The sequence below is a fragment of the Calliphora vicina genome, chromosome 3 (genome assembly GCF_958450345.1).
Source record: "Calliphora vicina chromosome 3, idCalVici1.1, whole genome shotgun sequence".
In the NCBI taxonomy this organism is placed as follows: domain Eukaryota; kingdom Metazoa; phylum Arthropoda; class Insecta; order Diptera; family Calliphoridae; genus Calliphora; species Calliphora vicina.
The window spans coordinates 34,418,619-34,438,668 of NC_088782.1; the positions used below are offsets into that span (position 1 = coordinate 34,418,619).

The 20,050-nt window shown below is 30.5% G+C and overlaps 1 protein-coding gene across 1 annotated transcript in view; it reads right to left on the reverse strand.

Annotated features, from left to right (window-relative positions):
* Window positions 1–18,810, reverse strand: part of LOC135954912 (probable G-protein coupled receptor 139) — a 40,478-nt gene extending 21,668 nt beyond the window's left edge. The window contains exons 1-2 of the mRNA XM_065505155.1: window positions 18,612–18,810; window positions 9,621–10,789 (exon numbers count right to left, since the gene is read on the reverse strand). Of these exons, the coding sequence (XP_065361227.1) occupies window positions 9,621–10,789; window positions 18,612–18,673 (1,231 nt within the window). The 5' untranslated portion in view covers window positions 18,674–18,810. The remainder of the gene's footprint in view (window positions 1–9,620; window positions 10,790–18,611) is intronic.
* Between the last annotated feature and the right edge of the window lie 1,240 nt (window positions 18,811–20,050).

The following is a 20,050-nucleotide window of genomic DNA, read 5'->3' on the forward strand; positions in this document are numbered from 1 at the left end:
TTGAGAAAATTCCAATTGAAATTGAAAATTTCCATTTGAAATTGAGAAAATTGCAAATGAAATTGAGAAATTCCATTTCAAATTGAGAAAATTCCAAATAAAATTGGGAAAATTCTAATTGAAATTAAGAAAATTCCAAATGAAATTGAGAAAATTTTATTTTACTCTACATAAGGAGTGAGATCGAAAAATTCTTAACACACGTTTTTCATTACATTTTTTAACCCAAGTATTATTTGAATTTTTTTTTGATCAAGTTACCTTTGAAAAACATGTCAGTTATTATGTGTAATGTCAATTATATTAATTTTTTTGTTAATCTGATTAAAATGAGTGACCAGAAAAAAGTGCGTACTGAAATTATTAAATATTTTCAACAAAACCCAACTTGGTCTTACAAAAAGTTGGCCAAGCATACAAAGGTCTGCCGTCAAACTGTTTCCAATGTTATTAAACAGTACCGGGAGAACTTGTCAGTTGATAGAAAACCTGGTTCAGGTAGAAGGAATGGTCCACATGATGTTTCTAAAGCCAAAAAAATAGAACGCATTTTCAAAAGAGCTCCCAACACATCCGGTAGGAAAGCAGCCCGGTTAGCTCAGTGCTCGGACTATTTGGTACGAAAAGTTAAAGCTAATGCAGGTTTAAAAATATACAAGGCTCAAAAAGTTCCTGACAGGAACGCTACTAAAAATTTAGAGGCCAAAAACAGAGCACGGAAATTGAAGTCAAGTTTTATAAAAAAATATTCTTGCTGCATAATGGATGACGAAACGTATGTTCTGGCAGATTTTTCGCAACTTCCAGGTCAAAAATTTTATGTTGCTGATGCTCGAGGGAATGTTGAAGAAAAGTTTAGGACCCAAAAGCAGACAAAATTTCCCAGAAAGTTCTTGGTATGGCAAGCAATATGCAGTTGCGGCAAAAGAAGCCACTCATTTGTTACAACGGGCTCTATAAATACCGAAATTTACATCAAGGAATGTTTACAAAAAAGGCTGCTTCCATTCATAAGACTTCATAATGTGTCCACTTATTTTTGGCCTGACTTGGCATCCTGTCACTATGGCAAACAAGCCCTTGAGTGGTACAAGAACAATAATGTGGTATTTGTACCAAGAGAGGCAAATCCTCCAAACTGCCCGGAGCTAAGGCCAGTGGAGAGATATTGGGCTCTTGTTAAAAGAGAATTGAAGAGTACAAAAAAGGTGTCCAAAAGTGTGGTAGATTTTAAACGGAGATGGACTACATGTTCGAGCAAAGTGACAGAAAGCACTATAAAAACGTTAATGGAAGGGTTTCCGAAAAAGGTTCAAAATTTCATCACTAGTGATTAAAACTATAAAAATAATTTTTTTTGTAAATTGTAATAATAATTTCAATCAAATAAAAAAAAAATTAAAGCTGTAAGTTTAGTGGTTTCTTTTTTATAAACATATATGTATGTTAAGAATTTTTGGATCTCACTCCTTAAATAAATATTATAATATAAATTAAAAAAAAACATATGTACACAGTCTTATTGACCAACAGGCATATCTTGCAATTCCAAAGTGCTTTGGTGGAATGATTTTGTATGTTCTATAGCTCTAGTGCAATCTCCAGTAGTTATACAGGACTTGGAATCGTTAATTAATTCTTGAAGATATAAAATCCCCTGCTCTCCTACATTAGGAGGATTTACGGTTGGTATATTCATCAATATTTTTGATTTTGGACCAAATTAATTCAATAGGGTTAAGCATTGGTGAATAGGAACTCAATGGTAAAAGTGTTGCTGGAGAGTTGTCGAAAATTTTACATAAACGACTGTGGCAAGGTGCATTGTCACATACCAGAACGAGTTCAGATAACTGATTACCCACCTCTTGCAATGAACACTTTCGACCCATTCGTTTGCACTTTCGGCAGTGAACGAACCTCTGCGACTATCCATTTTAATAATGCCTGCGGTACCTACCAATTGCACCTATCAGGTGGATGTCGGGTCCACGGGAAGTAGGTATCAAAAGAACTGTTCTGTCCAACACAAGACCAACCATGTTTTCTACGACAAAATAAATTGAAATTGGTCGATCTACCCAGACCACCACATCTTTCCACATCTGATATACAGTGGTGGCCAGGAATTTAAGACAAAATTTGTTTGCTAAATTCCACGTGATTGTCAATTACTTTTTCAAATATTTCCACAAATATGTATGCAGGAGGACTGCTTTAACACACAAGTGCGTTTTATTTGACTGTGTCAATTCATACATATTCACCATGAACACATACAATTTTTCTACAATTTGACCAAAAAAATTTTTTTTTAAGTAAACATATTTTCTCACATTTATATCATTATATTTTTATTATTATAAAATATTCGGACCAAATTTCGTATTTTTAGTTCCATTAGTTTCGCTCATATCATGTTATTAACAGCGGATGTTCGCTGAGGTGGGTCAACGTATTTCCACCTATCTTTGTCCATATATTTTCTACCGATTTTTCCAAACATTTTTCAGAAACTAGAAACATTAATAATAAATTTCATACCCTTAGAGGTCCTTTTATTTTGGCTCTATCGCACTTAAAATTCAGTTGATGAAAAAAATTCAAGTATTTGTCTTAAATTGGTGGCCACCACTGTAATCGTTAATTTTGTTCTTTTTAGTTTAAAATAATTTATATGTTTCTCAATTTTATTTAGAACTTTCCCAATTTCATTTGGAATTTTCCCAATTTCATTTGTAATTTTCTAAATTTCAATTTGAATTTCACAATTTTCTCAATTTAAAATGGAAATTCTCAATTTCATTTGGAATTTTCTTAATCTGAAATGGAAATTCTCAATTTCATTTGGAATTTTCAAAATTTAAAATGGAAATTCTCAATTTCATTTGGAATATTCTCAATATCAATTTAAAATTCTCAATTTCATTTGGAATTTTCTCAATTTCAATGAAAAATGGTGTAGAAAAGTTTTATTAAAAAAAAAAACATATATTTTAACATTGCAAGTGTTTTTCTGTGTATTTGCTGTTGGTAAAAATTTCCAAATGATGTTTGTCTTTGAATAAATTCCATTTGTTTTTATTTTATTCGTTTACATTTTGTAACATTAAACAAGTGTTTGATGTACCTAAATGTTCATGTCTTGTCTGTCTCTCTCTGTGTTTTGTGGCGTCAAGGTCATGAAAATGTGGCAAATTTAAAAAATTTATGGAGAATTTCATTGTTTTAGCTTAATATTCATACTAGGATTGCCAATTATTCAATTATTTAATAGAATAAAGATATATAATTTTTTAGTTATTAGAGTAAACGATTAATATTATTCGAATAATTTAATAATCTTTGTTGAAAACCAAAATTTTTTTGGATAATTTGTTTGCTAAAAATTAATCAAAATACAAAATTTCTATTAATATAGAAAGCAGGGATGTTAAAGTTGGTACAATTTTACTTTTTTTGTACATTTTGACCTTCTAAAGTACCGTGGTACTACCGCGACTCTATTGATATAATTTAAAAATGTTTTATATAAACAACTTTTACAAAAACCACAAGCAATTTGTAAACATAATATCAATATTGACATTGTTAAAAAAAATGCCAAATAATTTTATATATATAAAAAAACGTGGGAACGGCTGGAGCGATTTGGCTGATTTTTTTTTATTCGATTCGAAATTTTCAGGAGATGGCTTGTAAACTTAAATTATGGCTAAAACCGGCTTTTTTGAGTCCAGTCAACTGTAATAAAAAAGCCCCTAAAGTAGGCAGTACAAATTTAGATATTTTATTTGCAAAAAAATAAGAACAGGCAGTGTTGGAGAAACTTGACGAACTAACATTAGTAAATGCTACCGGGCGAAGCCGGGGCGGTCAACTAGTTTTATATAAAATTTTGAGTTTTGAGAACTAAAAAAGTCAACCTTAATAACGAAGTGTTAATGTGGTTCCATAAATTTACTATTGGAAATATTATTTCAAGTAGTACTGTACCTCTTCTAGTAAAAATGTTCCCGAATGGGAATTGCAAATTTTGATTCAATCAATAACACAGGTCAACAGCAAAAATAATCGTGAATAACCACTATATAGATTTGATGTACCATGGTACAAAAATGGTCAAATTTTTCAATTCTATGAAGAGATTTTTTTTTTAATTTTTCAGTAAAATTACAAAATGTTAGACGTTTCCTCACATAATTACTGATAACTCACAAACGGATAGTCCGATATTATTAAAATAAACTTAGAAAATTTTAGGTTTATATAAACTTTAATCCCTTTATATATTACGTTTTAATCGGCTCAGCAGTTTAAAAGTTGTAATGACAAATTGAAGCAAACAATATATTTTTTATGTGAAAATAGCAAATTTTTTTGTTTTAAAAAAATTTTAATTTTGAGTGGAAATTTTACATATGTTTTGTTACTATTTTCTCGTAAAAAATATATTTTTGCTTCAATTTGTTATTATAGCTCCGAAACTACTGAGCCGATTGAAACACAATATATATTTGTACATAGCATGGGGAAAATTATTTCAAAATTCAATCAATCGAAAGAAGAACATTAACTGCTCAATTTTATGTATGTATATTAGGGTATTCATTCGACTAATGATCGTTCGATTAATCGAATAATTTCTTACGAATAAGTATTCGAACAATTTAAAAACGGCCATTTACGAGTAACGAATAATTCGAACAATTTTATGTAGAATAATCGAATAAAACTAATAAATGTTCATTAAGGTGGACCCCCAATGTATGAAAAAATTTAAAACTCATCTGTTTCAAAAACGAAGGGCAGTTTTGTGTGAGGTTAGGATAAAAAAAAAATCTGAAAAAAATTTCAGCTCGATCGGTTAAAAATTGGCGTGCCGCACGGGGGTCAAAGTTCGTGAGAACGAAATTGGTGGTAAATGGATAGAAAAAGGTGCATAACTACTCAGGAGTCACCCCTAGGTAGGTAAAATGTATGAGCAACCCCCATTATATATCCCCAATATTTTTCTAGAACAAACATACCTCCTATCTCCAACCGTTCAGGGGGTCCCCATACAAAAAAACTGAATTTTCACGAAAATTTTCCAAATTAAAAATTAATGGAATTACACAAAGTATAAATATGTTCTAAACTTCATTTCGTGAATTACTCTTCACATTTTACTAACATTAATTAAACACCCATTTCTATTGTCAAAGAACGCAAAAAATTGAAGAGACCAATTGGCGATTACTAAAATTAATATCTTAGCAATGGGTACAGTGCAATTCACATCATCTACCGAATCGTCAGACAATGTTGGCGCTGGTGGAATGGAATTGGAAGTGGACGCTCTACCGTCGGCTTCGGAAGTTGTTAAAAGAGGAACACAGTTATTTATCAATGAACGGATCGTTTCTGCTTTGGATAAATGCATGATATCTGACCGAAATGCAATGCATTTAATGGCTGCAGTAGCTGAAGGACTTGGTCACAACGTATCAAATTTGGTATTAAATCGCTCGTCAATTCGAAGATACCGTACTGCAAATCGACAAAAAATCGCTGATTTTGTAAAGGAGAACTTACATGTAAGGTTACTTTTCTTATACCAATTTAATTTCAATACTAATATAAATATTTTATTCCATTACAGTTGAAGGCAACAGCATTTTTTCTCTGTTTCGCCGTTTCCATCAGAATTGGGAAAAAATCAATCAGAATGCATTCGAAACTGGAGTGAGCGATGAGATCGTTGCTTCGAAATTAATTACTGCTCCAGATGACATCATTACTTTTAGCATGGTCCAACTACAGAAAAGACAACGTCGTAACGACTATAAGGAACTATTGGAACTGGTTGTTTTATTCCTTGGAGGCGATTTTGGCGAATATAAGTTTAAAGAACTCATACCTATTCACCACGCACGATGGATGTCTAAAGGAATTTATTCACTGAAAATATTTATGTTCAGAGACCAATTTAAACTGGCAAAGTCACAATTGGATGGAATTCGAGATGTATGTGTGTTTATTGTTCGTCTGTACGTGAAAGTCTGGTATCGCTGTACTGAAGCTGTCAAAGCGCCCAACCAGGACTTCAACATTTTGAAAGCACTTCACTCATATGCAGACTTGGATAAGAATTTGTCAAAAGTAATGGTAACAAAGTTTATCAGACATTTGTGGTATCTGGCGGAGGAGGCTATAGCTCTCGCCTACTTTGATTCAGATGTTTCGTGTGACATAAAACGAAAAATGTTGGCAATTATGTGCATATATGATGGAAAAGAAATCCTTGAAGAAAAAGACAAGGAAGTTCAACTTGAAAAAGATGAAGAAACTGGAGAAGAAGATGATGATTGGGATGAAGATGATGAAGGACCTATCCGATGCATGAAAAAAATTGCGGTTAATTTTGCAGAAGTAACTGAGCAATTTTTGTCGAATGACTTGAGCGTTTCGTAACTATGAAAACTATAAACTTTTTTCTACGCTTCAACTTGCCGCATGAATTTATACGATATCCGCCGGAAACGTGGCCACAGCGCGAAGAAATTCACGATTTAAACGACACCGCTGAAAGAGGCGTGAAAATGATGGAGGACTACAATAAAATATTGTGCAGGAACGAAGAGGAAAAGCAATATTTGATTCAAGTTGTCGGTGATTATCGCAAAAAATATCCGAGTTTTGAAAAAAGAAATTTAATATAGCATAACATAATTATTCATAAATAACATCAATAAACTAATTTATTTTATTGTAATAGTAATTGTATATATTTTTTTTCTATATTGGAAAATTTTCGTGAAAATTCAGTTGTTTTGTATGGGGACCCCCTGAACGGTTGGAGATAGGGGGTATGTTTGTTCTAGAAAAATATTGGGGGTACGAAAATAATGGGGGTTGCTCATACATTTTACCTACCTACGGGTGACTCCTGAGTAGTTATGCACCTTTTTCTATCCATTTACCCATAATTTCGTTCTCACGAACTTTGACCCTCGTGCGGCGGCACGCCAATTTTTAACCGATTGAGCTCAAATTTTTTTCAGATTTTTTTTTATCCTAACCTCACACAAAACTGCCCTTCGTTTTTGGAAAATCGAAAATAAAAAATAAGGTCCATCTTAATGTTCATATATATTTAATTTTATTAAATTCCTTAAAATTTTTCATAATTCCAAATTTAAATAAGTAGTAATTACTCATACAGATTGTATTGGTTCTGAAATTCGACAAATAATTAAATACAAAGGGACTTTCGATCACTGTTGATGAGTGTTCCGATAGCTCCTTCTATAAATATATAAATATTGCTGCAAGAAGTTACAATTCTTAAAACAAATCTTTAACAATTTTTTACTTAGGACTTGAGCCAATGAAAATAAAAGTTACGGAATAAAATATTTGTCATTTAGCTGGCGAAATATTACAAGAATCGCAATTAATAATCAATATATTAACTTAGATTAAAGTGGAGTTGAATGTGATAGAAAATGTGATTTTGAAACGGTCGTCGAAATTGATATTAAGGGTGACATTTATAATGATTACATTGAATTAGATGAAGGCCATGATCTTAAAATATATGTATATAAATGATGTTATTAACCGCGTATGTAAGTGTTGCAAAATATTTAATAAATCGAATGATAAACACAAATATTGCAAACTAACGTTTCGTTGCAAGAAAAGCATGGAGTTCGTCTTATACATGATTTTGAACATCTTTGTCTAACATGGTAATAATCATTTCGCGTATTTGTAAATGCGTCAATCATGCGCTGCCTGACTTCAAATTAGCCACGTTCACTGACAATGATATCAAACTTTGAACATATTCCCTTCATTATGTAATTCCCCAAGACCACTATATTAAGCAAAGATTCGGCAACGTTGATAGAGCTTGATGTATAATTCAATTTGTTATAAATAATTTAAAAATAGTGAATAATTAATTTACTAAAGAATTAGTTACTCAATTTAAAACCCGATTTAATGATCGACATAAATAAGTTCTTAATACGTTTATATTGTATTTGAATTTAGGATCATGTCCAACTAGCTCAAATTTTTTAAAGCATAGCTCCAAAACGGAAACTAAAAGGTTTGCTAGTCAATTGTTTTGTAGATTGTTCGGGAGTTAATCTGATCAGAATATTTCTGATGAAAATTTAATGATGGAAATTGTTTTCGAATGTTTTTTAACATTATTAATACTTGAATGTTTAACTTTAACGTTATTTTTTGTTATTCTTCAACAATAAAATATTAAAAAACCGACATAAAAACTTCAGTATTTACTTTTTTTAAAAAAATTAAATTATTCGAATAATTCGATTAATTTTAAGCGTGTGATCAAATTATTCAAACAAGTTAAAATCTCTTATTCGAATTATTCGTTTTATTCGAACAAGAGAAAAATCGAATAATTCGAATACCCTAATGTATATCAAAAAAAAAAAAATTTGTGAATATGGGCGAATTCACTTAATTGTGAATAAATTCGACAAGAATTTATCGGTTTTTATGATATATATCTCATTTTGGTGCTATTATACATGGCTTTGTGATAAAGCATTAAATCTGAACAATTTCTGCCGTTTTAGATTTTTCATGAGTTTTGAATACAAAAAATTAGCTATTTTCACGTAAAAAATATATTTTTTGCTTCAATTTGTTATTAGAAATCCGAAAGTACTGAGCCGATTAAACGGAATATAAGTTATGTATATTTCAATTTTTCTAAGTTTATTTTAATAATATCGGAGTAACCGTTTTAGAGTAATCATTACTTATGTTTTTACAAGTTTACTTAATTTTTTTCAAAAAACCTCTACATAGAATTTAAAATTTGGACCATATTTGTACTACTGGACTACAATACATCAACATTTTGTAGTGGTTTAAAAAGTCTCTAAAATTTTTTCGATTTTGTTGCCTTGTGTAATAAATTTAGAGCTTAAGCCGATGTCGAGCGACTGAAGTCTGTAACATATTAAAACATTTGTAGTTTTTGGTCGGTAGTAGCTAATTTAATGTACATATGTAAATGTTAAGTTTTGTTTTCTTGTTTACAATTTAATTTTTATGTGCTCTTTTGATGTTTTAATAAACTAAAAAAAAATGGTACCGCGAAGGTCCAAAAAGTACAATTTTTTTGGAGGGTGGTACAAAATTGAAAACTTCATTTAACATCCCAGGTAGAAAGTCTCTAATTAGTGTTTTTTAAGTCGATTAGGGCCTTTATATATTAAGATAACGATATTTAGATATAAATCCTGCTACAATAATAAACAAGGCAGAATAATAAGGGAGAAGTGTTAATAGTATGTCTTGTAAATTCAAACCACTGTATTAAAAAAATTGAAAAAATATTGGGTGTATGACTTAAAAATGTTGGTTTTAAAATAGATTTAATAGATTTAGTGAAAACAACACAGTTTTTTTTTGATTCGAAATTTTGGGAGGACATTTGTATTTATTTCTGATAGCCGGGTTAAGTGACGGACTTTACTGATTTTTAAACGCCAAATATTTTAGAATATCTGCATAATATGCAGTGCATATAGATACAGCAATTAACATTAACTTAACGTCATCCAAATAAAATATTTCCTACTTACTCAGTCGCAAATAGCACTGCATTAGAAATGCATCGCCCAGCACCATATTCAGCAGACCCATGATGCCCTGTGGAAATTCCGTTATGAGAAACAACAACAGCACAGCCAGCAACATTTTCGTTGTACGATCTGTTTGTTTCTCCTTCTCCAGCGTTTTGCTATTCTTACGCGGTCTCGCCTGTTCCACCACTTTGCCATTGACGATGGGCTTCATGCCATTGGCAGCATTACTGGTGAGCATTTTGCGGCGACGTTTTGCCTCCAGCAGTGCCATTATCAGACGCACCGATAAAATGGTTAAAGCAATGCAGGGTATTAATTTAATCAAGACGCTGTAAATGAGAAATGTGGCATTGAGTAAGCTTTTGTTACGCAATGCCAAATCACTGTGATAGAGACGATAAACGGTTATGTTGCGCACCACTTCAGTTGCCATGGAACCACTGGCGTTATTAGCCAACAGGGGGGCAATTGTAGTGGTAGTGCTGGTGGTGGAGGTGGTTGTAGTAGTTTTTATGGATGAATTAAAAGTGCTTAAAAGCATTTCGGCTGTTGTTTGTGTGACATTATGCCAGTTTGTGGCCACATCCATCTCTGTTGTTGTTGTAGTTGTTGCAGCCATTGCTGTTTCATTCAATAACTCAATTCCGTATTGTGACAATGGTATCGAGTGAACAGTCTTGCCATTTACATCTAACATTTCTAAAAATTCTGCTATTGATGTGATCAAATAGAAGGAGGGCGACACCACCAACACGCACACCACATACGCACTCGTTATTGTTATAATGGTGGTACGCATGCCACACCACTGACGATTCTTTTGCGGATAACCCACGGCTATGTAACGCCAAACAGCCAGTGTCACTGTCAACCAGATGGAGATGGTGTGCAGTACTTGAGCAAAGATTGAGTGGAATTTAATAAAACAGGCCCAAGGATAACTCAATTGTTGTTCACGTGGCAGCCTCTCCCACAATATGTAGTCGTGTACTGTGTACGGAATATACTCAAGCATGACAGCCAAATCGGCCACCGCCAAACCCGTCAATATGGCATTTGTAGGTGAGCGCATTTCTCGACGTGTCAAAACAATGATGTTTAGGGTATTTGCTATGGTGCCCAGTATGCAGACAATAAGTGATATATAACCATGTAGATTTTTATAGCTGTAAATGAAAAAGAAAATGATAATTATTTTTCAATATATTCAAAATGCAGCTTATTTATTTATCTGCTTAATGTATTTTAAATACCAATTTTTTTAATTGTACGTTAATTCAGCTATTAACTTAAATAAATATTAATTGAACTTTAATAGTTCAATCAATTTTATATGCTGAACGTAAATTAAAAGGGCTGTATAATAAATGAGCATATAATGTTAATGAATTTCCACAGAAAATCTTTTGTATGAATTAAGCTGAATTACCGCCAGCCAATTAAAATATTATTAGTTCGATATGTCCTTTTGTAAAGTAATAAAGAATTACTGTTGGAAATATGCAATGACATATAGTAATAGCAAGTATATACTTGCAATAATATACAGTGATGGTCAGCTAATTAGGGACAAAATTGTTGGCTAAATTCCGTGTTTATGGTGTACGTTCTGAAAATTATGAGAAATATAGGATGACGCTTACTGTTGGCTCTGAAATTTAAAGATGCATTTAAATGTCAACGTAATGGCCATTCTAAGGAGATATGAAAAACAAAAATTGGTTAAAAATTGACGTGTCCCAGACCACTTGAATCCGAAATATTTATAAAAAAATTTTAGTATGAAAAAGTGCAATATTTTTGAAGGACGGAGTTTTAAAGTGGCATATTTTTGAATCTAATTGAGATACCAAAAATTAACTTATCTAAACAAAAAAATACAGCTCGGAATAAATGTGGATCAAATTGTTCCTAATATTTGCAATCCTATTAAAATTTTGATATAAATTTTAGTTTTAGAAACTCAATGAATATGTAATATGTAATAAAATCTTTATTTATTAACGAAACTCAATGAAATTTTCAGCGTTTTTTAAGTTTCTCATTATAAATAACAGGGTGAAAAAAACTTTTTAAAAGATCAAAGAGAATCCCGCAATTCCTAAAAATTGGAGCGAAAATTCCAAAAATGGTATTTTTTACAATTTTGCCTATTGAGTCCACATTTACTTTGAGGCTGGGAAAATACATTAGGGATAAATAGGGAACATATCAGTGTTTCCAAAGCTGCTTTCCGTTTTCTGCTCCCAGCTTTGGGATTTTAGAACATGTGGCCCAAAATTGAAATTTTGATAAAAAAAGTAGGTGAATTTCCAAAGGGCGTAGGGCCGACATGTTCGAAAACTAGGACATGTTTCTATAACAAAATGTTCTCCATAAAGAAACTTTATAGAAAAACATAAAATTGTTATATGTTCTTAAAGAAAGTTGTTTTTTAATAAAAAAAAGGGTTAAGTCACCTTTTTGTCCAAAAAACAGCAAAAATATAGAATTTTTTGAATTTTTAAATTGAAAATCGGTTATTTTTGGATTCGTAATTGATATTGCTCTGAAATCTTTTGTATGTTGTTGATAATTTAGTTGCCTAACTAACAAAAAAAATTCGAGTCCATTCGGTGCAAAATTTTAAAATTTCAGTTTTGAAATGCCTATAACTAGGAAAATATAAGAGATAAATAGCATACGCAAGCATGTTTTTTCAAAAATATAAAATTATTTGAAATCTGATGGGAAACAAAAAAATTGCACGTGTTTAAAAATGTTCCATGTCGAAGGTACCCTATTTTGAACCCACATAGCGCCGCCCCTGAAGCATTTGTAGTGCCCATTTTAATAACTTAAACTTGAATACTCTTTGGCTACGTCCACGTCAGAATAAAAACCAAAATGAATTAGATCAAGACCACTATCGTAATTACATATGTAGTTTAAACTTTACCATTTGGTATTATCCAAATTTGTAAAGCAATTAATTGAATTTAAAATAATCCTATATTCTGTTAAGTACTTACAAATTTACACCCACAACACAATTTATTTTACAATTTTTTTTTGGTATAATAAAGCATAAAATACAATGGATTCTAGGAATAAACTCTCTAAGATATGGAGGCAGCAAAAAAATAAATAAAAGATGATTTTTCGGAATCTTATTAGTGTCAATTAATGAAGAGATTAAGAACGTGTCAAATGCAAAATAGCAAGAATATTTCTTTTATTTGGACATTTTGAGAGAAGTTTTGTATTTAAGATTAATTTAATTTATTATTGCTTTTATGAATTATGAGTAGGATTAAAAAGACTTGTGTTTAAAGAAAATATTAAAATTATATTTTTTGCATAGCCATCATTAAATTGTTGTTAAACAAAATTATTTTCGCTCTACCTAAAAATGCATGTGAAATAGTGAATCAAGAAAAGTGTTGAAAGGAAAACAAAAAACTCAAAACATTGTTCTTTCTAACAATGACATAAACTACGGCTCAGTGGTTTCCTGTTGAAACCACATTTCGTTGGTGTCCATATCATCCAATTCAGACCAAAACAAGTTAGTTATCATCGGCCTATAGGGTTCACCGCTAATGGTGATGGCCTATCCAATGTTGTTCTTACAGAAATATGTACCAAAGAAATATTAACGCCGCCATCTCCAAAAATTCACACCAAGCTTTGACTTTATCGTGATGCAGTCGACGATCTTAGAGCTCATGTGGATTGGTAACGTACAAAATTCGACAATTTTGTTTCTTGACGTACCCATTCATCTAGCAATATGGGGCCTATTTCTAGCTTAAGATGATTTTTTGATGAAAATTTGGTTCAGATTTAAATTGATCCAGGGCACATTTAGAGAACACACGTCTTTGTATATGGTCATTGACCTGCAGCTACTGGGTCAGTTGAATTTTGAAGTCTGGAAAAATCCGATGAAGTTGAACGCCGCGAAATCAACTTCATCGGATTCTCCTGCAAACTTTAACGTACAGGAGTTAGCCCATTGTTTACTAAATCAGTAAACTCAAATTTATCCACCACACTGGGAATAGTCCTCTCGGTAGGACGATTATGTCTACGGTAAAATAGGCGAAGTAAACGGGACGTTGCCCGAACAGTTCCCATTAAAACAGTTTATCATTTGCACATATTTTTGAACACTTTATCCGTCCATGGTGATTTGGCAAAACAACTTGAATAAATGACATACAATTCGACATATGTAGTGATTAAAACCAAGCACCCCAGGTTCGATCCCTGGCAGAGGACGAAAAATTTAAATTACGGTTTTCGAGTTTTTAAAAAAAATTAAACTCCCTCTAAACAATCCATCAAAGAAGCCCCCTGACCACTCCTCCTCCTGAAAAAGAGGATAACATCAGGTCAGGCAGGCCACCATCCCCTGGGAGAAAAAGGTAGGAATCAAAGATCAGCAAAGTTCCCCACCACTACACCAAATACACAGAGGGCGTTGTTTCTAGGCAACGACAGATGGCAGCGCCATTATCCTAGACCAGCTACAGCAGACCAATCATCTACTTAGCTGGAACAACAACAAGCGATTAACGAAACTGACACAAGGCAATAAAAACAATCGATGGAATCCTTATGGCAACATCATACATATATCCGAGGATCATCTACAACAGACCAATCATCTACTTAGCTGGAACAACAACCGTTTAAAACTGATACAAACAACAACAATGGATCTAATGGCAACATCATATATGAAGACGCACGATACTCAAATAATTAACACTGTTCAATCTACTTGGGAAATATGCGAAAAACAACTGCAACAATTCGTATAAGATGGAGATGCTTTGTGGAAGCCAAATGCCCAAGTGGGGTAATGCAGAGAAAAAAAAATTCGGCATATATAGCTTCAATTGTCATAGTTCGGAAGTACCTATTAAGACTTTTTATATGACTGACAACAATTTAAGACATTGGGGAATAGTCGAAAATCCAAAAAGTGCAAAATAAGGGACAAAGATTGGGCACAGATCTGAAGAAAGTTTTTTCCATATTATAAAAAATTACTATCAAGAATATTACAATAGCGATAATCTCGAATGTATGTCTGAAAAATCTGTACGTAATATAACCGCCTGTTATCTTAGATCTTCGTATAGTTGATTTTAACTATCAAACGGACATAGTTAAATTTACTTCTCTACCACAATTTTGTTGAAGCTACAAACGGAATAATAAACTTTTATAGATCTACTCGTACAAACCATTAGTTTTTAGCCAATTGTTAACACTAATAATATATTACTATTAAATATGAACTAAAGATAAATTATTTTCATACACGCTTATTGAAAATATAAAAACGAATGCCTCAATTACTGTATATTTTATGCACTTAATAAAAACTACAATAACTACCATCATTCAACATATGATTTTCAATAATAACACACCATTAAGCTGTAGTGCAAAACTTATAAGTGTAGAAATAATTGTACTACAATGCGTGTATAATTTACAACAAATATTAATGCGTTTGTATTACAAATTGTCGCATTTGTATTGAAGAGCTAAAGTGCAAATATTGATTACAATTTATTCATACATTTCAATTTTTCCAGCACTAATGATCATTAGTATATATTAAATATGGTTATAATGTACTGTTAGTATGTAGATAATTTATTTAAAAATCAAATAAAACTTAATGATTCAAATCGTAATTGAGTTGGCTTATTTTGCTATTTCTCTCACATATACGCACTCTTTTTACATGTAAAAATACATACACCAAACCAACTTTATATAGTAGGGTGGCCCTTATTTTGAAACTTTTCGATTTTCGATGCTTCCAAGCCTTTTTAAATACTGAAAATTTTACATCAATCGAGGATCTTTAAATTTTAAATGAATCGAGGATCTTTAAATACTAAAATTTTACTTCAAACCTGGATCTTTAACTACTGAAAATTTTACATCAATCTTGGATCTTTAAATACTGAAGATTTTACATTAATCGTGGATATTTAAATACCGAAAATTTTACATTAATCGTGGATCTTTAAATACTGAAAATTTTACATCAATCGTGGATCTTCAAATACTGAAAATTTTACATTAATCGCGGATCTTTAAAAACTGAAAATTTTACATCAATCGTGGATCTTTAAATACTGAAAATTTTACATCAATCGTGGATCTTTAAATACTGAACATTTTACACTAATTCTTTATCTTTAAATACCGAAAATTTTATATGAATCGTGGATGTTTAAATAATGAAAATTTTACATCAATCGTGGATCTTTAAATACTGAAAATTTTACATCAATCGTGGATCTTTAAACACTGACAATTTTACATTAATCGTCGATCTTTAAATACTGAAGATTTTACATGAATCGTGGATCTTTAAATACTGAAAATTTTACATGAATCGTAGATCTTTAAATACTGAAAATTTTACATTAATCATGGATCTTTAAATACTGAACATTTTACATTAATCCTTTATCTTTAAATGCCGGAAATGTTACACTAATCGTAGATCTTTAAATAATGAAAATTTTACATTAATCGTGGACCTTTAAATACTGAAAATTTTACATCAATCGTGGACCTTTAAATACTGAAAATTTTACATCAATCGTGGATCTTTAAATACTGAAAATTTTACATTAATCGTGGACCTTTAAATACTGAAAATTTTACATTAATCCTTTATCTTTAAATGCCGAACATTTTACATTAATCCTTTATCTTTAAATGCCGAAAATTTTACACTAATCGTGGATCTTGAAATACTGAAAATTTTACATCAAACGTGGATGTTTAAATACTGAATATTTTATATCGATCGTGGGTCTTTAAATTCGGAAAATTTTACATTAATCGTGGATCTTTAAATACGGAAAATTTTACATCAATGGTGGATCTTTAAATACTGAAAATTTTATATTAATCCTTTATCTTTAAATGCCGAACATTTTACATTAATCCTTTATCTTTAAATGCCGAAAATTTTACACTAATCGTGGATCTTTAAATACTGAAAACTTTACATCAAACGTGAATATTTAAATACTGAATATTTTACATCGATCGTGGGTCTTTAAATTCTGAAAATTTTACATTAATCGTGGATCTTTAAATACTGAAAATTTTATATCAATAGTGGATCTTTAAATACTGAACATTTTACATTAATCCTTTATCTTTAAATACTGAAAATTTTACATTAATCGTGGATCTTTAAATACTGAATATTTTACATCAATCGTTTCAATTCTGAAAATTTTACATTAATCGTGGATCTTTAAATACTGAAAATTTTACATCAATCGTGCATCTTTCAATACTGAAAATTTTACATTATTCGTGGATCATTAAATACTGAAAATTATACATCAATCATGGATCTTTAAATACTGAAAATTATACAATAATCATGGATCTTTAAACACCGAAAATTATACATTAATCGTGGATCTTTAAATACTGAAAATTTTACACTAATCGTGGATCTTTAAATACTGAAAATTCTACATCAATCTTGCATCTTTCAATACTGAAAATTTTATATTAATCGTGGATCTTTAAATACTGAAAATTTTACATCAATCCTGGATCTTTAAATACCGAAAATTTTAAATTAATCGTGGGTCTTTAAATCTTGAAAATTTTACATGAATCGTGGATCTTTAAATACTAAAAGTTTTACATAAATCGTGGATCTTTAAATACTAAAAGTTTTACATTAGTGGTGGATCTTTAAATACTAAAAATTTTACATTAATCGTGGATCTTTAAATACTGAAAATTTTACATTAATCGTGGATCCTTAAATACCGAAAATTTTAAATTAATCGTGGGTCTTTAAATACTGAAAATTTTACATGAATCTTGCAACTTTCAATACTGAAAATCTTTAAATACTAAAAGTTTAAATACTGAAAATTTTACACTATTCGTGGATCTTTAAATACTAAAAGTTTAAATACTGAAAATTTTACACTAATCGAGGATCTTTAAATACTGAACATTTTACATCAATCTTGCATCTTTCAATACTGAAAATTTTATATTAATCGTGGATCTTTAAATACTGAAAATATAACATCAAACGTGGATCTTTAAATACTGAAAATTTTACATTAATCGTGGATCATTAAATACTGAAAATTATACACCAATCATGGATCTTTAAATACTGCAAATTTTACATCAATCGTGGATCCATAAATTCAGAACATTTTACATTAATCCTTTCTCTTTAAAAACCGAAAATTTTACATTAATCGTGGATCTTTAAATACTGAAAATTTTACATCAATTGTGGATCTTTAAAAGCTGAAAATTTTACATTAATCGTGGATTTTTAAATACTGAAAATTTTACATTAATCGTGGATGTTTAAATATTAAATATGTCACATGAATCGTGGATGTTTAAATACTGAAAATTTTACATGAATCGTGGATGTTTAAATACTGAAAATTTTACATCAATCCTGGGTCTTTAAATAAGGAAAATTTTACATCAATCGTGGATGTTTAAATAACGAAAATTTTACATTAATCCTTGATCTTGATGTACCGATATTTCAATTAAAGAAACCTGTGTCTTAGATTGCAGCTATGAGCGAATTAACTTGACTTTTTTTATCCAGTCGCCAACAGGACAAACAAAAATCAAGGCCCAAACAAAACTCACTTTCTGAAAGGTGTGGTTACACGGATTGAAAAATATTATTCTTTTACAAAAAACTAAAAAATTCAAAAAAATTTACCTGTAAACGCTACGCATTTTTGCTAAAATTTTCAGCTTTTACCTTTAGATAATGATGAACAATTTGAGGACCACCTTAATATACAATCTTTAGCCCACAGTTACATTGATATTTATCCAACCAACCTTACATAGACAAACAAATGCAAATATGTGTAAAAACCAACTCAAATACATATAGAGAAACTGAAACAGTAGAAAAACCCACTTAAATATGTATTTACTTACCTGGTATGAAAATTATCCATGCCAGAACCGCAGTAAAGCGGTTCAGATTCATTAACGGCCATACTGAAGGAACGAAATTAAATGAAATGCGTATTAAATGTTGCGAACTTTCCCTTGCTTTCGTACCAAAAAACCTTTTTCACTCCACTCCTCCTCTGCACCTCTCTCTTCGCTTAGATTGGTATTTGTACTGAAGCTTGAAACCAGCCAACAAGGTTTTCAACTGAAATTATATGCCAAGAAAAGAAAGCAAAAAAAAAAGAAAGTTAGAACAAAAATACTGTAATAATAAGTTTTTAAGTAAATAAATTTGATGAAATTATTCGTAAAAGTTGTAGAATGTATTTTTTTTTGTGTTATATTGTTTGTAATGTATATTTAATTAGCATACTCAACGAATTAACTTTAAATATGAAGCCAATGCAAGTAAAGTAAATAAATTAATAAATAAATACTGGAGGTATTTAAGATAATCATGTAGAAACTATAAGTACCGAGTACAAATGTAATTTTAATTTGAATATTATTATTGTGTAACTAATATGCCTGGATTTATTGCTTTTATCAATTAAAATTAAATTATTTTCTACTGGTTGCAATAATTTATCAATTAATTTACTTTAAGGATTACAAAAAGTTACAGCAAGTTAAATTTATATACATATGTTACTGCTTTATTGAGTTTTATATAAATATTCTTGCAGGTAATTTAAACTGATTCAATGGTAGTAGTTTAACTTTTCAATATAAAAAGAGCTGGATACTAAATAGAACATCATACAAATTTCATATAAAATTTTCTACATTTGCATTTCTACTTAAAACTTTTCCTCTTCTCTACTTACTTTCGAATGTAAGTGTAACAGTTGAAGAGTTAGACGAGCTTATATCTCAAACAATTCAGTATATAAGGTGACTGTCAAAATTATAAGGTCACTTAGTTTTATTTTTTATTTTCAACCTAAACTGCAAATGGTATGGATTGGTACACAAGAAGAATAAAATATCTGTTGAAATTAAGATAAGATTTTATTTGCACTAGGACATATCACAAAATTTCCAAATTCAAAAATTTAATTAAAAAAATATTTTTTTTCCTATTAGACAAGTCAACAGCAAAAAAGGCTTCAATAATTCAATAAAAAACGAATGAAATAAGGGTATATCGCACGTGACATACAACGATCAACTTAAAAATTAAATTAAAAAATTAAATATAGTCCGTTTAAAATATTATTTTTGCACTTAAAATGTTGTAATAAGTTCTAAATACTTTCACATGGTAACATTTTAATGTTTTCTCCTATTCAAATCATCTTTTTAAAAAAAGTTTCAAGAGTTTTTGTTTTTCAGTCGTCGTTCTCGTGGAATTGCCCATATGTTTCCTTAGCGTGAAATGTGAAAAAAAAATTATAAAAACCTTGAAAAAGTACATTTTT